The 27,184-nt window shown below is 40.7% G+C and overlaps 1 protein-coding gene across 1 annotated transcript; it reads right to left on the bottom strand.

Annotated features, from left to right (window-relative positions):
- Positions 1-1,387: 1,387 nt before the first annotated feature.
- Positions 1,388-26,565, bottom strand: DLGAP5 (DLG associated protein 5). Its single transcript, XM_054400078.1, has 19 exons — positions 26,543-26,565; positions 23,455-23,705; positions 21,731-21,933; positions 21,236-21,340; positions 19,497-19,581; positions 17,520-17,624; positions 16,416-16,486; positions 14,037-14,332; positions 13,529-13,650; positions 13,318-13,447; positions 12,860-12,945; positions 11,657-11,817; positions 10,122-10,214; positions 8,800-9,019; positions 6,555-6,804; positions 6,154-6,211; positions 4,758-4,923; positions 3,611-3,660; positions 1,388-2,007 (listed from the first exon to the last, which is right to left on the bottom strand). Exons 2-19 carry the CDS (start codon positions 23,693-23,695, stop codon positions 1,885-1,887), a joined length of 2,565 nt encoding a protein of 854 aa, XP_054256053.1. The 5' UTR covers positions 23,696-23,705; positions 26,543-26,565; the 3' UTR covers positions 1,388-1,884.
- Positions 26,566-27,184: the final 619 nt, after the last annotated feature.

Here is a 27,184-nt window from a genome sequence, read left to right as displayed (position 1 = left end):
ACCTGTCCTTTGTAATTGCCTGAAGGTGTCCACTGGGAAACACTGCAAAAGAGGGAAGACTGCTAAACCTGTGATCCTGACTACAATGAGGTATTTCAAGAGGGTGTTCAGAGATGGAGGAAGGAAAATCTCTCTCCTAGAACATGGTTAGAGAATTCACCCCTCTCCTTCACTTCCAGAACTGATTTGATGACCCAAACCAAAGCTCTTCCTTCCCAAAGGAGACCTGCTTTGGACAAGTATTACACACTCCATGGAATGGGTCACAAGCCTTGTGCCTCTCTGCCCACATCGCTTCTGCATGAGTCAAGACCAGTTTTAAGGGTGGGGCAGTGTATTGGCAAATTCACCCCATGAGTCAGGCTCGTTATAAAAAGTGTTCCCTTGGCTGTGAGTCATTGCCCTGGGCCTGTCTGCAAAACAAGAGCAGTACCATAGCTGCCACTGAAATTTTCAAGTATCTCTGATCTTTTATAATTTTATTAAAACTTAGAAATGCCAAATCACAACAATTGCAAGAGCTGAAATCCCCAGCAGAGGCAGTGGCCTGGGCCACCACCCTGCTCATAGCAGCTGGTGTCTAGGACTGATGTCAGAAATCCCTTGTCTCCACTATTCAGTGAAGGGCCTTGATGACTGAGCAGAGCAGGGAGGTCATTAAGAGCTATTTTTGAAACTATCTCTAGAACTAGAGTTTAGCAATGAAAAAAGCTGATTCCAGCACCACACAACCATGGCACATCAGCTTTCTCTATTTATTTATTTCAGTATAATCAGTACACATCTTCCAGGTTAAAACTTAACTTTTATGGGGTTTTGTGGTGGAATTACTTTTTGTTTTGGGTTTTTCTTGTTTTGTTGCTGCCCACATGTGGTGGCAAATGCTTTCTGCTTGGGGAGCTGAATTACCTTTGGCTTAGTTTAAAATAAAGACCTATGAAAGAAAGTGCATGTTACACTAAGGTCACCATGGCAAGAAGCCCAGTCAAGTATTTGTTAAAATCATAGCAACTGAAGGTACTCCAATGCTACTACTCAGAGTATCTGTAACTGCATATTACAGTCCAGATAAGAGAATGCATAAGGAACAAGAAACAGGTTAAGATGTCAAGTGTTTTTAGAGAAAGAGGTTAAAAGACTTTCACATGAAAAGCAGAAAGAGAACAGTTTGGCTTCAAGGTACTTAAGATACTCAGTGGACAACTGTGTCCTTGAAGGAATAAACAATGCCTGTTTTAATACATTGCCAGGAAAATATATGATCTGACTTTCTAATCCTTGTTCTGATACAGTTTTTACTACCTCAAAGCAACTGATTGTTAAACACCAGGAAAGAATTAGTCATGTCAACCCGTGACACAGCTGCTGATGCACGGAATAGTGGTGTGCATCTTAAGCTCCAGTGTACCAGTACCCCCACAGCAGCCGAAGTATGAAACAGTGGTTTGGGGGAGGCAATGAGCTGAGTCTCACCCCCAAAAGGTGCCCTGACATCAGAAATCGGGCACAGGTACAGCTAATCTGGTAAAGGAAGCAAGGTCAGAACAGGAATCTTAAAGATGAATTGTTTTACATCCTGAAGTATATATGAAATACACAAAACTATACAAACATAAAAATATGTTGGGTTGCAATTATAATATGCAAACCGTGGATACAGGAGGTATAACTAGCAAGGACTCTGCTACTCACATGCAGCAGAATATACAATGCACAATGACTGCAGCACAGACTGTTATAAAACACTTTAGTAAGTCCCACCACAAAATACTACAGGTATTCATTCACTGAGAACACAGTTCAAGAGTAACAGAGTACATTCCAGATACCCACTGTGGTTTTTTGGTTAATGTAATTTACACATTTTGAAGTTCAAGACACTTTTCACTTTTGCCCAGAGGGGGAAAGAGGAGAAAATACAATAAGGTCAGCCAACGCTTCAGCTGCTGCAAACCTCTGGGCTTTGCTCTTGACTGGTGTGAAGGGAAGCTCAGCATCCAGTGTGGGCTGTGGGAGAAAGCAGAGTTTAAGGTGAGTGTTGGAGGGACAGTTACCTGTCCTGCAAAACAACACTGCAGTGACACACAAAACAAGCTGATAGCAAACTACACTTTGATGACATCTGTACAAACACCAAACCAACAGGAATTACTGGCTGGCTTGTGAATGAGAGGTGCAATGTCTGCTGGAGACGTGACTTCAACACTGTGGGGCAAAACTAGCAGAAAAATGCTTTTGACAAGAGAACAGCAGCAGAGAATTCCCTTGCCTCTCACTCAGCATGGTGAGAGCTTTTGAATAAGCAAAACACACCATGAAGCAGAGCAAAACCTTCAGCAGTTCAGTAAATGTACTAAGCAGAACCTCTCTCCTGAACAGGCTGAGAGTTGGATTGCTCAGCCTGAAGAAGAAAAAGCTCCTAGGAGACCTTCTGGTGGCCTGTCAGTACTTAGAGGGGCCAGTCAGAAAGCTAGGGACGGACTTTTCAGCAGGGCCTGTTGTGACAGGCCAAGGGGTGATTGGTTTAAACTAAAAGAGGGTCAACTTAAACTAGATATAAGGTAAAAAAAATTATGCTGATGATGTTGAAACACTGTCCCAGGTTGCCTAGAGAGGTGGTAGATGCCCCATTCCTGGAAACATTCCAGGTCAGGTTGTCTGGGGCTCTGAGCAACTTGATCTAGCTGAAGATGTCTCTGCTGGCTGCAGGGAGGTTGGATTAGATGACTTTTAGTGGTCTCTTCCAGCTCAAACCAGTCCATGATTCTATAATAAAATGGGCTTGCCTATACACAATACTGTTCCAAAGCAACAATCACAGTATCACAGCATGATTTGGGTTGGAAGGGATCTTAGAAGATCATGTAGTTCTAGCCCCCTGCCATCAGCAGGGACATCTCTTACTAACCAGGTTGCTCAAGGCCAAATACAACCTGGCTCTGGATACTTCCAGGGTTGGAGCTTCCAAAGCCAGATCTGAATCATGTGCCACTGTAAGTAATACAATTTTCCTAAGAGAAGTGTTGCAAGCTTATTTCCAAATATCAAATCAGAAGGAAAGACAGGGTCCATTTCAAGTACTAATCCATATTTAAAAGAGGACTTTTCACAGGAGCCTGAGGAAACTGTAAACCCAAATTCTTTTAACAACTTGAAAGCTTTTCACACTGGCTTTTCCCTGTTGAATCTTAATTTCAGCTCTAGTTAAAGTTAAAGCTATAAAAGCAGCAAGGGGTGGGACAGACCCCACAAACTGCAAGAGGAAAGTGGAAGGAAGAAGCCAGGCCAGTTCATTATGTTAATAAATATTTACAAGGAAATTCACAAGAAACAGAAATTTAAAGGATCAATCTGTTAAGAATCAGACAATCTTCCATTACGAATGTCTTGATTTGTAATTATCTACACTCACCATGTGCAACAAGGAGTAAAACTGTGAGCCTGAGCAAGGAGACAGGAATTGTGACTTATATTTGGAGTAAGTTATGTGAACTGGCTTGATGACGTCTCACAGAGTTTAGTTTCCTTTGTGCAGTAACTGATTCTGCAGGAAAGGTTAATAGCACCATAACATGCAGATTGTCTTAGTCAAACTTGAAGGTCAGCTTACCATATCAAAAGGGTTTCTGCCAATAGATGTCAAATCACTACTTGAAACATCTGAAAAAGAAGAATATTTAATTCTTTCATTAAAAAGACCCACATACCTTTTAGCCTGATGCTGCCAAAACTGAACCCCCCCTTGTTTTCTGCATTTACTGAAAAACCCCAAACCCTAAACCGCTCTGTTTATTCCTGATTCAAGCCCTTTGTATCAGCTATTCTCCTTCACATGGCACATGGAAGCTGTAGAGGCCAGTCTGAGGAACACTGTTTGCTCACATGCACACGTGTTCAGTCACACCAGCTAAAGGGAGGCTTTGCTAACAGCAGGGAATTCAATGAGCAATATCATATCATAAAAATTTGGTTCACCAAAGGCATGTGCAGGGTCCTGCACTTGGGAAGGAATAACCCTCTGCACCAGACCAGAGTAGGGGTTGGCCTGCTGGAAAGCTGCTCTGCAGAGAACGGACCTGAGAGACCTAGTAGACAAGTTTACTACAAGGCAGCAGTGACCAAGAAGGCCAGATGATTTCCTGGGGTGCATTAGGAGTGTGGCCAGCAGGTTGAGGAAAGTTCTCCCTCCCCTCTACTCTGTTCCAGTAAGGCCACATCCAGAGTATTGTATCCACTTCTGGGCTCCTCAGTTCGACGTACAGAGCTACTGTAGAGTCCAGTAAAGGCTACAAAGACGCTGAGGGGCCTGGAGCAACTCTGAGGAGTCAAGGCCAACAAGACCTGGGGCTGTTTGGCCCGGAGAAGACTGGCCTGAGAGGGGATGTTATCAATGCTGATTGGGGCTGGGGTCAAGAGGATGGGGCCAGACTCTTTGCAGTGGTGTCCAGTGGACAGGACAAGAAGCAAACAACACAAACCCAGGAGGTTCCATCTGAACATGAGGAAAAACCTCTTTGCTATGCAGGTGGTAAAGCCCTGGAGCAGGCTGCCTAGAAAGGTTGTGGAGTCTCCCATCTCTGGAGATATTTCAAACCCACCTGGACATGATTATGGGCAACCTGCTCTGGGTGACCCCACTGCTTTACTGGGGAAATTGGCCTAGACGAGGTCACTTCCAGCCCCCACTACTCTGTGATTCTGTGATAAAGCCCCAGCACTACCACACAAACTATTCTAAGCACCTTTAAGATATGCACCTGTTGGTTGTATTTTTGGTTCTCCAGATTGAGGATAGTTATTCTCTGTGCCAGTCTCCTTCTCTGGAGTGAACATGACAATATCCTGCCCTTGATCTTCAGCAGATAGTTCCATCTCTTCCATGCCATTTATTACTTTAAATTCATCGATAGGATTTTCCAGCATCTGAAAGACCAGAATTCTAATTGTTCTTAGCTCTGAGAGGCTCAGATGTTTGGAATAGCTGCATTTGTTTCTCAGAGTGCCAAAAGGAAAACATCAATGAAATGAGGTGGACATGAGGCAGTACCCATGACACTAAGAAGCTTTTTTAGTTTATTTTTGCCTGCAGTAAAAGGAAGTTTGTCAGCTTTTGATGCAGAAAGCACTAAAGTGAAAAGATAACCAAGACATTCAAGAGTGTGAGTTTGCAGAAACCAGTACGTCCCTGTTTTGTCAGGCTAAGTTCATTCATCTCATCTATAGGCTTCACAGACAATTCATGAGACAGGCTTTTAACTCCAGACATTGTACAAAGCACAGGCAGAGCAAGGCTCACAGCTGAAGGCTGTGATCAGTTTCACATGAACTGTTTTCCAAACACCCTTGTCAGCTTAATAATCTCCCTGAGAGTATAGGAAGTTCTTTACATGAAAAAGTTTTGAACTTCAAGCACCAAAAACATTCTGAGGATGTTCTCTTATGAGACTTTACTTGAAGGAAAACCTACCAGCAATACTGAATGTTCAAAATTACCAGTTTTCCTCAGCAAGTGACATCACCAACAAGCAATTTCTCATTTGACAGGAGAAGGATGAAGTAAAAGGCATACTTAATTACAAAGAATTGACTTTCACTGAGCAGCACAGCATCATGCAAACTATGAAGGCCACACTCCTGTTTTTTTAAGGCTACTCAAACACAGGCATGTCACCAAGTCATCAGCCTTTCTGGGGCACGGATTTCTGAATACTTGTATTAGTAAGGCTGCTCTTGGCATACCTTCAAACACCAGGACAGCCCAATGCTCTGCTGTAGCAGCATGAGGACATGGAGGCCTAAACACTACTGTTGGCTTTAGTTATTGTACCCACAATCAAAAGTGTTTGAAGAAAGTCACATCAGAAAGCAGATAGTGGACTTCAAGGTACATTGCTTGCCCAAGCAATAAGTGTTGTCATACAGCAGCCAACTGAAAAATAGTTTCCAAAGACCTAGTCAAGGTTCCCAAGTTGCAACAGTCCCTATCTGTGTTGATACTGAGAAGGGAAATCAGCAGCCTGAGGGACATAGAAGATATCCTGATGAGGAGTTGATGAGAAATCCAGGTGTCAGGGGCAAATAAAAAAAAAAAGTTTTTGTTTGCTAACTATAATGCAATATTTGAAGGACATACATGAACTAGGCATGACTTACCTCAGTTTCCTCTGCTGTGCCAGCAATAGGACTGTATTCTTCTGAAAGTACAGAAATGCTGAAAAAGAAACCAAAATGTTTTCTTTCTCCTCAATCACCAGTAGTCATTTTTTTACTTACCTAACTGACCTTACAATTTTGTTCTGACATCACGCTTGCTTGCTCGGCACTGCTCAACTAGACCAAATTTTCTGGGCAAAACCAAACTTCTACCCCAGCAGAGAAATGACATTTGGGCAAAACTCATAATATTTGCTTGAGGGAAGGAAGAGACATGAGGACTTTGTGACCTGTATCACTGCCAAATTGGAAGGTGGTATTTAATGGGTATTAATTATTTCAGTTAAAACTATAAAATTATTGTTAAGAAAGTTAATTAAAAGATGCTTTGACATGTCTACCTTGGTTCAAGAAAGGCATCAGGGAGTTTTAACATTGGGGGAGTTTTTCCAGAGGGAAACTGGTGCACTTTCAAATTTTGTTCTGGGTGGAAATCTTGGAGTACTGGCGTTGTTTGGTTTGCAGTTGTATCCTCAGGGTTATGAAGAACGGAAGGAGTGTTCTGAAGCAAGGCTTTGCTGGATGATCTTGGAGTTGCAAATTTTTCAGAAGTCTGCTGGGAAGATCTGTGAGGTGTCTTTGAAAGCATGCCTGAAAAAACAGTGTTTAATGTTTCATTACTACAGCAGTTTGCAAAAGGTTAAACAAACTGTGGATTCTAGCTAGGAAGGCCATTGTTTTCTGCATTCTGATTTGCTTGTTGAAATATATGGAAATCTTACACACACTACAAGAAGAAATTGGAAAAAAGGTGACAAGAGAAGGACTTTGGAGTCCTGGTGGACAATAAGGTATCCATGGGGAAGCAATGTGTCCTTGTGGCCAAGGCAGGCAATGGTATCCTGAAGTGCATTAAGAAAAGTGTGGCCAACAGTCAAGGGAGGTTATCCTCCCCCTCTACTCTGCCCTGGTGAGACCACGTTTGGACTATTGTGTCTGGGCTCTACCAGTTTAGAGAGTGTCCAACAGAGGCTATGAGGATCTTTAAGGGACTGCAACATCTGTCTTATGAGCAAAGGCTGAGAGACCTGAGGGTGTTTAGCTTGAAGAAGAGAAGACTGAGAGGAAATCTTACTAATGTTTACAAATAACTGAAGGTGGGGTGTCAAGAGAATGCCAGTCTCTTTTCAGTGGTGCCCTGTGATAGGACAAGGGGCAATGGATACAGACTGGAACACAGGAAGTTCCACCTCAAAATTCTTTACCATAAAAATTCTTCACTGTAAGGGTGACACTGCACCAGACCAGGCTGCCTAGTTTCCTTCTCTGGAAACATTCAAGACCCAGCTGGATGTCTTCCTGTGTGACCTGCCCTAGGTGATCCTGCTTTGGCAGAGAGGTTGGACTCGATCTTCCAACCCCTATCATTCTATGATTCAGTAAGTTATAAAACCACCCTAACTCTAGCTAAGCAACTTAGTAATTACTATCCCTTCATGAGGAACCTGAAATAACGAGACCTGATATTCTGATTAGAAAGACCATCTGTTGGAAGCTATCATTAATCTCCATCTTTCACATTAGATGACTTTAATAGAACTAAAAAGACACAGCGTCAGAATGGATTCTTACAACAGATTCTCTGCTAGAGCTTGCCTAAACCCAGCACTGCTCAAAGCTGTTCAGAAGATTCCTCTAATACCAATAAGCATAAGAAAAAAAATTGCTAATGATGTGATGAGGAAAGAGAGATACACCAAAAAATGAAATAAGTAAAATGGGAATTTTAAAGTTAACTTAGGAACTAGAAATGGGAAAAAAAAGCAGAACAGCTCCCAGAGTCAAGGATTACTGGAAATACTGCTTTCACATAGATGGCAGGAAGACAGATACTGAAAATGAAGTTATATTTTGAGCATCTGCTAAAACAAACAAACAAACAAAAAACCCCAACAAAACTCAAACATCTTTTCAGCAGACTGGAATATGTTACAATCTTATTGAATATGAATACAGATTTGCAGCCTTGAAGGCAGCACTGCAACGGATTTGGTTAAAAAATAATACTCCAATTTCTGTCTTGCAAATAGAGGACATGAGCCTGTGCTGACTTTGATTACCAGGTTTGTCAGCTATGTCTGGGAACACAGATTAAAACTTCATTGTTAAACACATGCTGAAAGAACATGAATCAGCTGCTTTTACTTCTTTGTCTAAGCAGAGATTTCATGCTGCCATAATCACTCAGATCAGTACATTCATGTAGAACAGTTTCCTTTGGATCCCTGATGCAATTAAAAACTAGTTGAAATATTGTGTCCAGTATTAAAAGTTGTTTCCAGTACTAAGAATTGTATCCAGTATAAACAGCATAATTCATAGATTCATAGAATGGTTAGGGTTTGAAGGGACTTTAAAGTTCCAAGCCCCGTCACGGGCAGGGACACCTTTCACTAGGTCAGGTTGCTTAAGGCCTCATCCAGCCTGGCCTTAAACACCTCCTGGGAGGGAGCATCCATAACCCTGTTGGGCAGCCAATTCAGTGTCTCATCACAATCACTGTAAAGAATTCCTCTGCCCAAGGAGACTGGTTACACTCGCTTCAGTATTTTCAGGTCACAGAAATCATGAGTAAGCTTCACCCACCTGGAAAGGTTTTCACAGGGCTTTCAATCCTGAAAAATCCTGCTTCAAAAACCACTTTTTCTACTTCCGGTAGTTTCTCCTGATGTGTACAATCACCAGCTTCATCATGCTTCATTTTATTCCTCATAGCTGCTTTTACAGAAGCAAGCCGGTTGCGGGCAGCAGCTCTTCCAGCTGCTCCCAGGTTTGGTTTAGACACTCCATTTGGAACTGTCTTCTTCTGGAATGGTAAGCAAGTCTAGGTCACATCTGGAAGCTTTGGACAGCAGCAATTGCATGTGAACAGCTACCTAGCTGCTGGCCATACAAAGATCACAACAGGCAAGAGATATCCTGGAGACAGGGTCTCTGTTCATTTTTGGAAAGCCCTGGAGTGCCCTGGTTGGTGAGGACAATATTAAGGGCTTTTCATATTGAATCTGCAGTTCAGAAATACTCAAGTCCAAAGAATGTTTTTTGAAACAATGGGACACAGGGACTCCTAGTGGCTGGCAGGACAGGCACCAGTCAGCCAGAGAAGTCTCTCCTGGCATTCAGTTTTTATCTTGTACCATCTGTAGGGTTCTGACATTCATGGGCAGCTCACACAAACTACATTCCCTGTGCTTTCCTGTGCCTGGAGTTTCTTATCAACCTCCCTATCATTTTTTTTTATGATTACCTGAGCAGTCTCAAAGAACTGGATGGAGATTGGGCAATGTGAATATGACTTGATGTGCAATCATTAGAAGCAATTATGAATTCCAAGCCAAAGATCTGATATCAGACATGAAAGCTTATTTTGCAATATGCAATAACTTACTTTAGATTGTGTGAGATCCCTTTGTGCTTGAAGAACTAGTAGTTTAGTGCTATTCATGGTGTTGTCTTCATGGGACCATAATTCAGCACTTACTGCTCAAAACTGGCAGCCACTGCCAAATTCCCCTCAGTTAAGTCAGCGCCAATGTCAGTGGCCCAGATAAAGTGTTGTACATCTGAAGGGTAAACGTCTACTCTAAATTTAATAGATTTCTCTTGCTAGAAAGACCAATGACTCCCCAAAAGAGCTATTATTAATTCTTAGTTCCAATATCCCTGCCAAGAAGGGCAGCTAGTATTACAAACACCAACTAATACAGGTGCACTTGAGAGATGCAAGGAAGAAGGATTCATCTTGAGAAGAATAACATAGTTTTTAAACATTAACATCTGAAGGAACCAGATGAGTAGAACTTTAGAAGGAACTTCCATTTAAGACTATTCATTACTGCAATAGCAGCTTCCAGGTTATTTGAGATAACTCACACTTGCATCTTGATGCCAATAGGAGCTACACATACCTTGACAATTTCTTGTCTTGGGACATCAAGTGGTTGCCACTCATTGTCTTGAAGCTTCTTTAGATTATTAAATTTCTTGTTCACATCTTCAATCTATTGGAAAGTCCAGAAAAGTTCAGGTTCCAGATTCACAATAGAACAGTGGTTGATAAAATCAAAGTTATCCTAAGCCTAGTTATCCATGTGAGTACTTTTGCTTTAAACACAGAAGCAAATTAAAGCATCAGCTGATACTAGTATTAAATGTTCTGATACACTTGACACCACCACACAGGCACTTCAGTTTAGCTGATAGGACCTGTCTAATTTCTGTAGTTTAAAGGTTAGTAGGGGAAATATATAATTGTTCAGTAAGACCTAACATCTGAAATGAAGGAGCTGTTTTGCAACCTGTTCTCCTACTGAACTGAAGCACTTGGACAATGGTAGCATTTAAGGAATGCAAAAGAACACATGGCAAAATAGTCCTTACCCAAGCAAGCATAAGTCTTCCATTAGGTAGGAAACACCATGCAAGCTGCTTTGCTCCCTTAAACTGCTGGCCTAAACAGCTTCCTGAGGAAACCTGTGCTTGCTCATGACAAACTAGCTCTGCAGCATTACCTGCAGTAAGGGCACCAGCCTTGTTCTCCCTGAGCTTTGTAATGGAGACACTTGCCCCATTTACTAGTAAGGCCACACGAGGCTTATTTGTATACAGCAGATCAGTCACTGACCTGACACAAGTCCTTCACATTCTCCCTGAAACTCATCAAACCACAAACAAACAAAAAGAATGCAAAAAGGGACAGTTAGCAGTTCTGTTACCCCAAGTTTATCTCTCTCACTCCTTGAAAGGAGGCTGTAGTGAGGTGGGGGTTGGTCTCTTTTCTCTAGTAGGCAGTGATAAGACTAAAGCAAGTGGCCTCAAGATGTGCCAGTGGAGGTTTAGGCTGGGTATTAGAAGAAACTTCTTCACTGAAAGGGTTCTCAAACACTGTTACGTTCTGCCCAGCGAGGTGGTTGAATCCCCATCGCCAGAGATGGGAGAGGTGTGGTGGGACTGGTAGAGTTTGATATTGGTTAGACTTGATGATCTTAAAGGTCTTTTCCAACCAAAACCATTCTATGATTCTATACCACTGAAGCTCATCCCTAAACAAGGTTATTGCAGTTTCTGCGTTATTCTCAAGTGAAGCATGGGACCACTAATACTCAGACTAAGCTACAGGAATTTACCAAAAGCTCCCAGCTTTTGGTGCAGATAAACATTGTGACTGTATCCTCACTCCAAAATAGAATAAGACTTGGCTACATGCCTTCATTCCAGAGAACACACAGATAGGCAGGCCACAAGAAGGTCCAACAGATGAACTGATTTGTGAGTCTTCGTACACCAACTGGTGCTACTCGCCATCAGAAAGTGTTAAACATTTTTTACATTAAAAAAGAAAATCAGAATTTGAATATTCAAAAAAAAATATAAAAGTTTGAATGTATTGCTTGTAAGTAACCTAAACAACTTTATTCTTGTGGGGTAACATGTAAATACATACCTGAAAATTAACCATATCCCAAAATCCATCTAGGTCTGTACACGTGGTCTCTTTTTCACCTTGTTTAAATTCACAATTATCCACCAGTCCTTCAAACTGTTTAAACCTTTCTGCTATCAGCAGTCTTGTCTGACCAACTGTGGTGCGAATAAGATCTTTAGCTGACAGCAAGGAGAAAACAACAAACAATTGGAATAATCCATCATTTCACACACTGATTTTACACTGATTTAAAGAATTACGGAATGGTAGGTGCTGGAAGGCACCTCCAGAGACCATCTAGTCCTAACCCCCAGGCCACACAGGAACGCATCCATATGGGTCTTGAAAGTGTCCAAAGGACACTCCACAACCCTTCTGGGCAGCTTGGTGTGGTACTCCATCACCCTCATGGTAAAGTAGTTTTTCCTCATGTTGAGGTGGATCTTTCTGTGTTCCATCTGACACCTGTTGTTCCTTGTCCTATCACTGGGCATTGCCAAAAAGAGACTGTCACTTTCTTCTTGACACCCACACCTCAGATATTTACAGACATTAATGAAATTGCCTCTCAGCCTTCTCAAGACTAAATAGCCTCAGGTCTCTCAGTACTTCATGGGAGAAATGTTCAAATCCTTCAGTCATCCTCAGATCTTGCCATTGGACTCTCTCCTGTTGATCCCTGTCCCTCTTGACCTGGGGGAGCCCAAAACTGGATACAGTACTCCAGATATGGTCTCATCAGGGCAGAGTACATGGAAGAACCTCACGAGACCTGCTGGGCACACCTGTTTGAACTGTTAATCTACTGCAACCCTGCAATACAATTCTGGTGGAGCATATCTAACCATTGACCTGCTGTAAACTTGAGTCATCTTCATTTTCCTAGATAAGGGTACTTACTCTACCTTAAAACCTTATTTTACTTTAAAAAAAAAAAACAAACTGGTTGAAGTTCCCACATTTAAATACACTTAAAGTAGGTAACAGAAAAACTATTTCTCTTTGCACTTTGTTCACATTAGTGTCAACCACTATCACATCCAGCATCATGCAACAGTTTCAGTATAAAATAAAAAATAATAAGGCATGACTTTTTGTCTGAAGACATGCTTAGATACAAATCTAAACTGTAGACAGTGCTCATTTGCAAATAAGTATTCCCCTCTGTCCCCTTCAGTTACTATTAAATACCTTCTACTGCTTATTACAGCTTGATCTTACCATCCTCTGGGATGTCCAGCTCAAGTTTTCCATCCCACTGGCGGCACTGAGACATCAGCCCCTCTGTCTCAGACTGAAGAATGTTTCTAAAAAATAAAGTGATAGTGATAAAATAAGGCTTTTAGAGAATTTTCTACCAGCTGGCACTACTTGTGGCTGCTAATGGTTACTATTGTTTTACTTTTAGAGAAGCTATGCTGCCTTTCAGCAGAAGCCATTAGATTGCTTTAGTTTGCTGACTGCTTTCCAGCTTTTTTTCCTTAGGACAGTGTTAGTCTCCAAAATTTTCTGCTCTTTACTTGTGCTAACAATACAAATGGGGAGATAGGAGCATGCACCTACTCGGGTCACTGTTGACAGACACCAACCACAATAGGCTGATCTTTACAAGATACCTTGTTAACCATGTTAAGGGCCTCAGAAAGGACAGCAGGGAAGTTAAACACATGAACACTAACCTAAAATAGGGCACATCATGCTCTTGCTCTCTGCTATCATCTGACTTCATTTCAAGTGCTGCGGGATCTGCAGAGACAGGAATTGTTTCACACCATGTTTGAATGGAAGTTTTCTCATCTGATTCACTGGCTGAAAATACGAAAGGCATTTGTTCAGAAGCTGGTAAAAACTAAACCCATCAGAACAATAAAGTAAATGTGAACTCCCTACCTTTTTCTCTTTTCAAACTTGTAGTGGTTTGCTGGTCTTGAACACCCTTATCAGTAGATGAAACTTGACTTTTTAAATCAGGCTCTTGTGCCTTAGTTTCACTGGATTTTTCTGTGATACTGCTGGAAACAAAGAAAAAGTACATTTAGAGTAAAGACATTGAGAAACTGACATCAAATATGGCCAAACCCATAGAAATGCACAATTTGGAAAGCAGTTCTACAGATGACACTAGAGAATTCAAGCAAATCCTAACAAAATGAATAATCTATGCAGAGATACATATGGCACATTCCCTGATATATGGAACTGCTCTAAGGCATAGACAGACTTATGGTTAATATCACTCTCTTTGCTGTTGTATTAAATCCACATTCAAGCATAATGATCAGCAGTTTCAACATCACAACAATTGGCTATACAGGGAATCTATAGAAAGATGATGTTTTTCTGTATCATCACAGAGATGTTCACTTGTGTTTTAGGCCATCAGAAGAAAGAATCTTACATTGGAGAGTTTGAAAAATCCCATAAGGCGTTTGGTGTCAAAAACGCATTTGCACTCTGAGGAGTCATGGGCGTAACTTTGTAGGTTGCTAATCCACTCAGTGGCTGAAACACAAAGTTTTGAGGTGCAAAAGAGTGCATCCTGGGTCTCCGTGAAGCAGAACTGATTTCATTATCTGCTGAGGTTTGTTCCTGCTGAAGTTCTGTTGATGCTGAAGGTTTAGAATCAGCTGCAGAATCTTTCAATATAGGGTCCACTTGAGTTTTTTTATCCACTCCATGTTTAGAAGGAATTACCTAAAACAGCACAGACAAAACAAACTACATTATCAAATCAATAAAGTGTTTACTATAGGCATGGGCTGGATTACAGCATATCACAGAATCACAGACTGGTGGGGGTTGGAAGAGACCTTCGGAGATCCAGTCCAAATCCCTGCTAAAGCTGGGTCACCCAGAGCAGGTTTCACCAGTGGGTTTGGAAAATCTCCAGAGGAGACTCCACAGCCAGTAGTCTGGCATCCTCCCAGTAAAAATGTTTTTCCTTTTGTCTAGGTGGAACTTCCTCTGTGCCCATCGCCTCTTCTCCTGTCACTAGGAACCACTGAAGAGGCTGGTACCATACTCTCGATGTCCACCCTTTAGACAATGATCAGCATTGATAACACTGTCTGAAAGCCATCAGGAAGAGTTTCAGGCAAGATGCTTTCTACAGCAGAACACATGTACAGAAGCCATGCATTACCAATAGTCCCAACTGGTTTTGACACATGCAAATCATTCTAGTAACAAGGTAGAACTTCACTATAAGTAAAGCAGTTGAAAGGGCTAAAGCAGAACACTTCACCTACCAAAACAGCAATTAAAATTTGCAAACACTTGCTCCTGCTGCTAGAAAAAAAAAATGCTTTAATTTGACAAGATCCTTGAGAGTAGAATTACTGACTCCAAATTCAACAGTTCTAACCCGAAGACTGAACAACAAGCTAAACTGAGAGCTGAGGAATGAAGCCCAAGACAAGTGCAACAGAATGCCATTAAAAGAGGAGAAAAAGGTAATCAGTAAATGGAATCCACATTCCTGAGTCACAGAGAACACATTTCTGGGATGCCTACTTGGAGACATTCTTAGCTCAAAGCAGCCAAAAGATCTTAGATAGTTTTTCAAGAAAATATGCATCTTCAATTCACTGAAAGCCTTGGTACACTTCAGATACTCCTGCTTGGAATGTAAGCCTTGAAATCAACTTTTAGCACACTTCTTGTAACAAGATGACTGAGTTTACAGCAAGAGCTTACCAACTGGCAGCTCCTGCCTCTGCAGAGGTACTTATCTGTGCCTCTTACCTCCTGACAGTGTTTCAAAACTATTTCAAGAGGTATGAGGGAAGCATGAAGTGAGAGGAAATACAGGAGTACAAAGGAGAAAAAAAAAAAAAATCACAGACAGCCCTCACACAGGACTGTCAGAATGTGAATGCTCACACAGATTGTCTGGGAACTTGGGTTAGAGTGCTACCATGAATTCATAAATTTATAGAATGGTTTGTGTTTGAAGGGACTTTAAAGATTATCTAGTTTCAAGCCCCCTGACATGGGCAGGGACAGCTTCCACCAGACCAGGTTGCTCAATGCCTCATCCAACTTGGATTCAAACACCTCCAGGGAAGGGGCATCCATGACCTCCCTGGGAAACCTGTTCCAGTATCTCATCACACTTACTGTAAAGAATTTCTTCCTAATATCCAGTCTAAATCTCCCCTCCTCAAGCTTCAATCCATTCCCTCTCATCCTGTCAGTACAAGCCCTTGTAAAAAGTCCAAATTGTAAAAGTAAAAAGAATTCAGATGCTGCTGTCCCTATGGAGAAGCAGGAACATGAAGAACCACAATGATTGCCTTTAATTATGACAAATTGTGTATACCATGCAGAGAATAGCACTTCCAGCTTTATTTTTTTGCTGGTTCAAATATCTTCACAATGCATTTATTAGATTCTAGAGTGCCATATTATTACCTCAGCAGGAAAAGGATATGGTGAGAATATGTTTCAGAAAGGAATGAACTACACAAAATTTACAACTGCTAGATAAAACCAGCAAAGTAGAACATTTGTTTTTACTAGGTAAAGTGTTATACATGAGGCATGTCGTGGAAGAGCTTACCTAACTTAAACCATTGTTCAGATCTTGATTAGTAATCAAGTCATTCATATGAGCACTTAATTTTAAAAACATATATGTCTTCTTCCCCAAATCTAACTTATTAATGAACTTATTACTTCTATGCCTGAACACAAGCATACTTGAGCTACAATTACACTGTTATGAGCTCTTAAATCAGTTTTACTGCTTTTCCATTTCAAATGATAACTGACCTACCTCCATGATGTCAGGTTTGACTCCTTTCTTCTGCTTTCCTACATTTGCTGTCTTTCTCTGTGACTGGTTACCTACAATGACAGAAACTCACAAAGGTCAAAAAAGGCATCTGATTAAGATAATCTTTCACCAAAAGACTGCCATAAAAGTCCACTGGCTAAAGACAAGGAGAAGCTATTTTGTTTCTTGAATAGGAGGTGGTTATATGGCAGACATCTAATTGCGAAAGTGCATTCAAAGAAAATTTGGCCTAGAATTGAACAGCTTATTAGGAGATTATCACATAGAGAGGAAAACAGATTAATTTAGTCATTAGATGTTGTCATATACTAAAAATAAAAGTCACTTTATTTCCTTAAAGGCTTCATGGGAAGCCAGTTTGAGTTCAGATTTTTAATGGCACAGAATTTCTGCTATTGAATTGAAACTATCAAAGCTGTGCTTTCAGCCTGGAGGTTAACTTCTGTCATATGTAATACAAGGGACACTGCAAAACACTACACAGGATTCTGAAGAACATGGATTCTCATCAGTTCCAGAGACGTCTGCTCCTGATCAAAGAATTGATAATTATATGTCCTTAAACAGTAATACACCAAATTTGCAAATCTCTACCAGTTCTGGTTTTAATCTATGTTCACAATTACCATATAGATTGCTGTTCCACATCAACAGATTTTATGGGAAACTGTTCAGTGTTGGTTTCAACATCTTGATTTAAATACTGCAGTCAGAGTTCCAGATGAGAATCTAAGTGATACAGTATTTAATCCTTTTCTTACATGGCAATTTGGCATGATTTATAGTCCATCTATTCAAAGGAGATGGTTACACAGCAAAATGCAGCATGCTAAGACACAGCCTAGAACAAGATGATAACGTATTTCCGCAGCACAAGAGAGTGCCTCAGATACCAGCAAGATCCTAAAGACAACTGAGTTATCTTAGTATCACTTGACAATGAGTCTAACAGCATATAAACATACATACATAGTCTCCAGTGCTCACTTACCCAGGAATAGATGGTATCTATAGCACGCTACACCAAATTGACATATCAGGCTTGAGTTACACAAGCACAACAGTATTTGCTGACTCACTTACCAGTGGTGGAGGTAGGACCTGCTGTTTTCAGCACCTGCCTAGCTGCAGAGGCAGCTGCTCTGGTGATTCTTCCACTGAAGGCTGGCTGGGTGGCAGTCTGCAACACTGTAAGAAACAAATTGCAGAGGCTTCAAGCTTAATAAAGAGCTGCACTTGAGGAAGAAAACTTAAAGTTTATATTTAGTAGAAATCAAAGAAATGCACTAGCAATTGTCAGCTGCATTAGAAACAATAGGGTTTTGGTGTTTCTATCAGTTCAGCACAAGCAGTGCTAAATGTCTAGAGTACAGCTCAGCCTTGTCATCAAGGTAATGTTCTGAAGGACCTTGATTGAAGATGTTTTTGTTGTACAGTAGTACCTCCAGGACCAGCGATGTCCCAGTGTGGTAGATGCCATGTACAAAGCTAAGGACACTGCAGTCGCAGTCAAGATCAACGTTATTTTACAGACAAAGTTTTCCAGAGTAGTAACTTGCTGTAAATTGCACAGCTGAAAGCTTAAGCAAACCATCTGTGTAATAAAGTGATGCCCTGATCATTATATCTAAGTATTCCAAGGTCTGAATTTAATGTAACCTAACAAGTACTCTTAAGATGAATTGCCCTTGAAATAAATGTATAAATTATGACAAGTTCATGCACTGTGTTACCCATCTTAATTCTTTTCATCTTTGTATTTTGGTACTGTTTCTAACATCCCTCAAAAATGATACAGGAAAATTTAACAGGGGCTCTTTATTTCAAAACCTCCCTTTCTATACCTGACTAAAATCCACCAGTCCCACTTGGTTACTGTTAATATTTGTTTTCAATGTTTTTAATGCCAAGATGCAATTCTGTAGAAGATAGAATGACAAGCTGGGGGAAAAAATTGATAGATAAATAACTATGTTTGATTTATCCAAACATTTACTTCCCTAACATTTTTATTCTAGTGTTTAAATACATAAAATGTGTATTCTTGATTCAGCACAAAGAGAATAATTAAGTCTAGGAACAATATTTTTTCCACAATTAAATGCTTTAATTGTGATATGAAACACTGATAATAGACCTTTTCAGTATTCAAAGGCATTACTTAAATTTATTTAAATAAAGGTCTGCTGCAAGCTGATTTAATTAAATCAGTGATGCAGAAGCCATTTCACTCTGAATTACTTAATATCTTGCATTAACATCAATATTCCATGTGAATTAGCCTTATCTACTTAAGGTATGGACATTAATCTGCTATCAGGAAGATCTTCTAATGAAAACTATTCTACTCCCTTAAAGGTGGCATGGGTAGGTTTTTTTTGTTTGTTTTTCTCTAAAGAAATGCATGTAATTGTCACATAGAAAGTGACAGATAAAGAAGAGGCTGCTCTAAAACATGAATATGTAAGATTAGATTTGTAATTTGTAAATGACAATCACACATTTACCCAATTGCACTAGTATGCATCACAAGTTTGGGCTCCTGTCTCCAAAATTATACACGAATGTGCTTTACCAGTCAGCTATATCCCTTTCCAAGCCTTTGTCACTGCCGAGTTACACAAGCAGCCTAATTTAGAACTGCAAACAACAGCCTATCTGCTGGCAGACAGAAGACATCACTGAATACATTTACAGCAAGCAGGATGGGTAGTATCTTACAATCCATTTCCGCAGCCTAGAGAGGCAACAAGTACATGCTACGAGACAATCCTGTGGCCTTTCAGCACTTAAAACAGTCTATCAGATCACAACAATCTTTTTAGCAGGGCCTGCTGTGACAGGACAAGGGGTGATGGTTTGAAACTGAAAAAGGGGACATGCAGACTAGATAAGGAAGAAATTTTTTGCACTGAGGGGAAGGATGACACTGGCCCAGGTTGCCCAGAAAGGTGGTAGATGCCCCATTCCTGGAAACATTCCAGCTCAGGTTGGAGGGGGCTCTGAGCAACCTAGTTGAAGATATCCCTACCCTCTGCAGTGTGGATTGGACTTTCATACCTTTCTCTTTTTCAGCTGCTTTGTCTGTACTCCTCTGCTTACGTCCTGCTGGCACAGAGTGCACGCTATGCCCATTGGCACTGACCTACAAAAGAAATATTTTTGTCAAGTATCAGATTTCCACAAATTAAGCAGCCTAATTTCTGTCCTCATCTTTGTCCTAGGCACCAATAAAACCAACGGACAAACAATTTGACACAAAGAAATTAAAGATAAGTAAAACATTTTAGATGTGTTAACATGCATTATGCAACGAACTAAGAATTTCTCAAAGAAAGAATAAGGAAAAATATTTAATAAACAGTTTCAATTTACTGTGAAACTAGGTGCCAATTACTGCTGCACATTTGTACTTGTGTGTTGAATAAAAGATCAGTTTTCACTAAAAAAAATAATCGGTATTAACACAGTTGTGCCCTTGTAAAGTTATGACTGGAATCTTTCAAATACACTCAAGTTTTGTAAGGCATGATTGCCAAATTTAAATACAGCTTATTTTACAGATTACTGCTGGTGAAATTCCTCAACAAAACCTACTTTTTTAATACAAATAACAGTAGAAGGGACTGGTAAGAGTCACAGTAAAAATACACCAACACTGCAGTGATTTTGGACTGAAGAATGAACGGACTCTTTACGATCTGCATCTATGGCAGGCTTTCTGCATTTAAGGGAAATGCATTTGATAGTTCTCCAAGCCAAAAACCAAAGTATGTAACTTCAGTCTCACTACCATCTCTACACATATTTGTAGTCCACGCCTATTAATTGAAAAATTGATCTAGAAGATCTGTGTACTTCTCTGCCTACTGACCTAATCAAACTCTCTGTAGCTCAGTTCAGCACCATCAGATTTATCAACTTCCAGTAGTATTTCTGATCTGATTTGTCCTTCTCACTAACAAAACCTCCTTACACACAGCGCTTAACTTTGTAGAATCATAGAATTGTTTTGTGGGAAAAGACCTTTAAGATCATTGAGTCCAACCATTTTCTAACTCTACCAAGTCTGGTACTAAACCATATCACTCAGTATTACATCCCTGTGTCTTTTAAACACCTCCAGGAACGGTGATCCAACCACCATCCTGGGCAGCTATTCCAGTGTTCGAGAACTCTTTCAATGAAAGCCTTTCTTCTAATGTCCAATTTAATCCTCCCCAAGTGCAACTTGAGGCCATTTCCTCTTGTCCCATCACTTGTTCCTTGGGAAAAGAGACCAACCCCCACCTGGCTCCAACCTGCTTTACAGTAGTTGTAAAGAGCAAAAAGCCTCCTTTTCTCCAGACTAAATAACCCTAGTTCCCTCAGCTATTCCTCACAGGACTTGTGCTCTAGTTACTTCACCAGCTTCATTGCCCTTCTCTGGACTCACTCCAGCACCTCAGTGTTATTCTTGTAGTGAGAGGCCCAAAACTGAACCCAGCACTCAAGATGTGGCCACAACAGTGCCCAGTACAGAAGGACAATAGCTTCCCTAGTCCTGATGACCACACTAATCCTGACCCAAAACAGGATGCTGTTTGCCTTCTTGCCACCTGAGCACACACTGGCTCATGTTCAGCTGGCTGTCAATCCACACCCCTGCAGGTCTTTCTCCACTGGGCAGCTTTCTGGCTACTTTTCCCCAAGTTGTAGCATTGCATGGGGTTGTTGTGACCCAAGTAAAACTAGGGTCTGAAGGATAATTGCATCCTCCTATCTAAATTTATTCACTGAAACTTATATGAAAAACAAACCATAGAGGGCTTAGATGCAGTTGGTATCACAGTTTTTTCTCCTTGGTTCTTGGCCTTCGATCGAGTAATCCTCCCAGAGAAAGTAGGAGCTGAAGCAGGAGCTGCCTGAAAAACATCCCCAAAGAAACAAGAGTTAACTTACTCTTTTGCTCCTTATTGTTAGAGTGGGCAAGAAGCTCAAGTGTGAAAAGCAACTTACTCGTGCAAAACTGGTCAAGAGTGTAAGCTGAACAACTACTTATAAAATAACGTAGCTGTTTCATTTGTGAAGGAATCAGTCCAGTCTTTGAACTGACAACAGTCAAATAGAAAAATCAACATATTACTACTACAGCTTCCAGCTTGGTTTTTAAAAATGATACAAACTGCTCCCTTATTATAGATATTTATAAAGTATTTACAAAACAGGGTGTTTATTTAACATAGCATATGATTAGGTTTGTACACAAATTGAAATTAATATAATATAGTACATAAACTTAGATACTTAATTACCTTCTCTCTTGGCTTCACTGAATCTTCATGTACAAATGAAAGAAATCCAGGTGCAGGTGGTCTGTATAAGCCAACCTTAAACACACCCTTTTTTGCTTTCTCTCTCTGCTCTTTCAGTTTTCGAAGCTCCTTTTCTTCTTTATAGCGCTGGAGCATTTCCTTGCGGTCATTAATCCTCTTGGTGGCTGCATCCATAGATGGTTCTGAAGCAAAGATGGAACAAAAATAACTTACAAAAAATGATGGTATTTTTGAGCTAAAAATAAGCAAATCAAAAAAATGTCAACTTTTTCAAGCTAGAAGAACACACTAAGTCAAAGAGCAGAAGCCTGGAATCTGTGACTGAAAGTTTCAATCAAAGTCTCAAAACACATATATGAGCGATCTATTAGCTTGCTAAAAGCTTAAGTTATCTTAATTATTTTAAACCTTCCCACTAAGAGAGTATTCAACGGTAAAATTCCAACTTAAAAATACACTTCCTCAAATCTGCACCTGAGGTTTACTGTCATTTCACATCCTTTTTACAGTGTCCAGGCTGTTCCTACAAGGTTACTACTATTAAAGTCAACATTTTAATAACTTCTTTAGTTTAATTGTACCAAACACGTGTAACGTCATTGAAAGCTAAGGTTTAGGTCAGCTGTAGAAACCAGTGTCTGTTTCAGGCCAAGAATAAATGAGGCAGAAGTTATGTGAAAGAATAAAACCAGATACCAGACTTTAATTACAAGTCTATCTGAAAAATTAACATCTACTTAAAATTGATTTTATATAATCAAGATACATTTTTTTTATACCTTGCTCATAAATATCTAAACATCTGGGGTCAAAAGGATAGGGTCAGTGATAGGACAAGGGACAATGGGCACCAACTGGAACAGCGAACATGAGGAAAACCTTCTTAGCTGTGAGGGTGATAGAATACTGGAGCAGGGTGCCCAGAGAGGTTGTGGAGTCTCCTTCTGTGGAGAATTTCAAAACCCACCTGCCCACAACCCTGGGCAACCTAGTCTGGGTGACCCTGCTTTAGGGTCCAGAGGTCCCTTCCAACCCCTACTATTCTGTGATTTGTTTGATATTTGACATGATTACATATGAGGATTACACTAATTTCCTTAGTAATCTTCTGGTATCAAAATACCAAAGGGGAAAATATTTCTAAACATGTTAATGTTTTTAAAGATTAACTTAATTCCTTAGACCAAAAGCATCCAGAACTGCCATGGAGACAGAATTCAGTATAAATGGACCCTGTATTCAAGGGAGAAAGGAATTAGTCCAAAATTAACAATTGAAAAAATAAAATGATGCTATGCATTTACCAAATTAGAATACAATTACTCATTCCTAAGCATACTTAAAGCACATGACAGATGAGATTTTAAGTCAGGATTTTTCACTTCTGAAATGACAAAGTAATGATTAAGAGACTTCCCATTGAATATTAATAGCAAAACACTTTCTTCCTTTAGCTGCTGCAGAGAAATCAGAGTAAAGCCTCATTCATACCAGCCAAAGTCTGAAGAAGCTGAATTAAGGCTTTATTTTTCTTGATTTTTTTTTTTTTACAGTTAGAAGAACTGGTAGCCACTGGCTTTTAAATATTAAACCTTTTCTTAAAATTAAAATGTTGTCCACAATTACGTTCCTGTGATAATGTTTCGACATCAATTCAGAGACATTTTTAACAATTCAAAGCTTTCTAGCAAGTCATTACTTACTCTTTTTCACAGTGCTGTTGTCTTGAGAGCATATTTCTCTTGTCTCATTTAGTTGAGAAATTCCTCTTTCTTTTGAGAGCTGAACGTTGACATCTGCCAATCCAAACTTTCTGCCCTTTTCAAACAACTTGTGTCTGTTCTCCTTTTGCAGAATCGATTTTCTGCGAGCAACTTTTGCTCGGAGGGTTTCTGTACTCAAATCCTTTTTGTATCGACAGGCAAACTGGGAGGCAGCAGCCATCTTGATGACCCTAAACAAAAATCATAGAGATTAGGACAAAGGCGATTATGTTTTGTTTTGCCCTTTTCATTACAGTTTGATTGCTAAGAATAAAGCAGGCCCTAAGTTCTTCCTTTCTCTGTGTCTACCAGAGAACATACAAATGACAATTTCAGTAATGACTCATTATTTCTCTTTTATTTTATGCACTAAAGGAGCTGGTATGTTTGTTTAAGTGGTCAACATGTCTGACACGGAATTAGTAGGGGACACTGTGTCACTGCCAGGGATTGGTCTGTTCAACACAGATGTTTTTCATGTTAAGGAGACAAGCAAGTAAATTACAAGGTTGTAGGACAATAGTTGGAAGCAACATTGCCACTGAGCATTTAGATTATACCTTATCTGATGGCAAGGCATTTTTGTCACCATCAGAGTACTTGGCAACACTTCCCAACCTTGTTTCCAGGATGCAACTGCAACACAATAACCTTTATTTCAAGCAGGATTTCTCCCTAATTTTTCAAGCTGAAGAAGACTTAGTGCAAATGTAAATTGGTCTGTATATGCTGTGCTAACAGCAACATAAAGAGGTCCACCCCTTCATCCCCTGTGTCCCACTCAAACCTGTCTTGTTGAGGGTTTTTATGCTTTCTTTCTCCTGAGAGGTTCTTAGTTCTTACATCTGGTCTTACTCTGCCACCTCAACTTGGGTCTTTCAGAACTCTCATCTTCCATTAATTATAGAAAACAGCTTTACAGTATGGAGTGATAAAGAAAAGCTGAACAGCCAAGAGTTACTCATTTACCAGTAAATTGGTCATTTGCTGAGGTTATTTATTTCAAGACAGCAAGCTTTGATCAAACTAAAGGAAATCATCAGCAAATGGGACTTAAAAGATCAGCCTTGACTATGGGCATAGAGGATTTCTTCAAAGTCAAATCCTTTCTCCTCCTTTTGCTATGAAAAGCCAAAAACACCACCACGAGTCTAACTGAAAAACCCAAATGTGAGAGTAGTACCAAAATAAAGAGAAAGCATTCAGAAATAAATAGCAATGTACTCATGAACTATATGTACTTAAGGAAAAAGCAGACAAGGTGAATCCAAGCCATTTTAAAGAGTACAGACAAAATCTGTTTGATACCATCACTGCTGGCAGTGACAGCTCCTTGTGCCTCACTTCACAACAGTATTCACGTACCAAGTAACCTTTCCATGGCACCAACAATACCTGCACAACCATTTTGGAATGTGTGCTTGGAATAGATACTGGAGATAAATGTATGAGTCAGAAATCTAAATGGGTGCATTTTCCTTCCTTTTTATCCAGTAAGTGCAATGCTGCAGCACAGAAAAATGGTCAACGGAAATTAAACAAGAAACTGAACAAGTAAAGGAAACAAAAACCAAAACTCAGCTTAAAGCTCTCAATTCAGAGATTAGATTTCTTTCACATGGTCCTGGAAAAGCTGGTCCATGTCAGCGCCACTTGATTTGTGGCTATCTTACAGTTCATCCTGCATCTCACATTCCAGCTTTCAGAAATTGATTAAAGATGCCAGTTAACGATTACAAACGATCAGACTAACTCTCATATGGTCCACAGGTCATATTTGCCTTGCTTTTACATTTCAGTGATTTAGAAAGATTAGTTTGTGAGCATCTCCAATAATCATCTTTGAATTAATCTTGTTAGTAATTCCCACAGTATAATAGAACGCCATGAAGAAAAAAGAGTTAGTGGGAATATCACTCTACCATCTGCCTCCCAGAAAAAGAAGGCTTTTTGAGCCCAGAAGCCTCTCCACCCATCCTTTGTGCACTTGCAGAACAAATTCTGTACGTTTACCACACATGCTTTAAACACAAAAACGCTCCTTTCAAAGTGCATGCACAAGTTTTAATTCAGTGCCTTGGCAGAAGGCAACATAACCCATATGCACAGCATATACATTGTTATGAATCAGGCAAGCTCAGAGAAAGCTGTGTTTGCCTTAAACACTGATAAACAGTTAACGTGTTTAGAGGATTTTTCTGCTCTGCCTTCTAGTTTGAACAGTGTTTTCCTGGTTATTGTAGTCTAAGTCCGCTTAAAGCCTTCTCCCATGAATAAACGTCCAGAGCAAGTGACTGAAACCTGAAGAAAGCAAACATAAGCACAAGTATAGAGAGAGCTTCCCACAAAAGTATTATCAACTCACATCCCAGGTCACTAAACTATGATCTCTTTGGGATCATTAAAATTATATGGCGTGCTCAATATCCTAAAATAAATCTGCCTCCTTTTCTTTCCACGTTATGGGTTCTGAGTAGTACGTGGCCCAAACAGAAGTCTAGAAGGTTAACCGGAATTCCAATTCAAGACTAGCGCCAGGAAAGAGAGCGAGGGCCTATGTAAAAGGAAAAACGTGAGTCTGGCTAGCATATACTACCAAAATTAAACGTGAAAATGCATATGAGTGATTTTTATTTTAATTAGGAGAAAGAACCTCTCCTGAGCAATAACACCACACGAACCGAAGGAATTATACAGATCTAGAAAACATACAGGTGCATAGTTCGTATTTTTAGCCCAAATAGAGACAAAGTAAGAGTATGAAGAGCAAACAAGTTTAGAGACTGAATCAGGTCTAGCCCCAGTGGTTTCGAGACGAGGCCCGGGGGTCACCATATCCCGAACACCGCTTCCCAGACCCCTGCTTCCCATCGCGGCTCTGAGGGGGTTTTCCACTCAGCCCCCTCTCCCTCACCGCACGGTGTCCAGGCCAGTTCGGACACCAGATGCTACTGCCAGGCCCCTAGGCCAAGATCCCCGAAGCTTGTTCCCTCTCCCACCAACCGCCTCCCCGCAAATCCCGCCATACCTGCACCGACCTTCACCGCTACAATCTCCTTAACTCTCACGGCGCGGTCCGCCTCGCCTCACTTTCAAATCTCACCTGGCAACGCTCATTGGCCAGTCCTAGCCGACTCGCAGTCTTTCATTGGTCCGCTCCTTGCCAACCGTTGATGAGCGGAGCCAAAATTCAGGATCGAACTGTTGACTGGCCTGCCGTGATCGCTACGCTTGATTCTTATTGGCTGCGCTGAGAATTCCCCGCCTCCGCTATAGTTGTCGTTCATTGGGTGGTGGGGGCTTGTGCGTGAGGAGTGCAGGGGCGGGGGGTGATGCCTGTCTTTGGTGTCTCGCTTTAAGATGGCGGAGGCAGTTACTTTGCTGTGGTGAGAGTTATTCAGGCTGCGGTCTAGTTCTCTCACGCTTTGCGGGGGGTCGGGAGCGCGGTGAAGGACTTGCACGCTTCGTACTGCCCTTCCGGCGCCCATGCAGGCTTATGGCCGTCCCTCAGTGACCGCGCTTCTGAGGAACCGAGGTTAGGTTTACACGGGCTTTAAAGGGCCTGGCGTTGTGATGAGCCTCTGCTGCTCCTAAATTCTCTCCTGTATCGGCATCATACCTGTCCTCCGGTTTGTTGGGGCGGGTTGTGTTTTAAGAGATTCTTACGTGC

The sequence above is a fragment of the Indicator indicator genome, chromosome 4 (assembly GCF_027791375.1).
Source record: "Indicator indicator isolate 239-I01 chromosome 4, UM_Iind_1.1, whole genome shotgun sequence".
NCBI classification, from domain to species: Eukaryota; Metazoa; Chordata; class Aves; order Piciformes; family Indicatoridae; genus Indicator; species Indicator indicator.
The sequence above is the reverse complement of the archived record's forward strand: the minus strand, read 5'-3'. Positions and strand labels throughout refer to the sequence as shown.

What these genes read in the sequence shown, in the direction of transcription:
- DLGAP5 (XM_054400078.1), bottom strand. Translation starts at nt 23,695, where the DNA reads ATGGCTGCTGCCTCCCAGTTTGCCTGTCGATACAAAAAGGATTTGAGT. An exon ending in CAACAGCACTGTGAAAAAGA is followed by an intron (nt 21,934 to 23,454) that starts GTAAGTAATGAC and finishes TCTTTGCTTCAG; the next exon opens with AACCATCTATGGATGCAGCC. An exon ending in GGGATATGGTTAATTTTCAG is followed by an intron (nt 10,215 to 11,656) that starts GTATGTATTTAC and finishes ACTTTCCAATAG; the next exon opens with ATTGAAGATGTGAACAAGAA.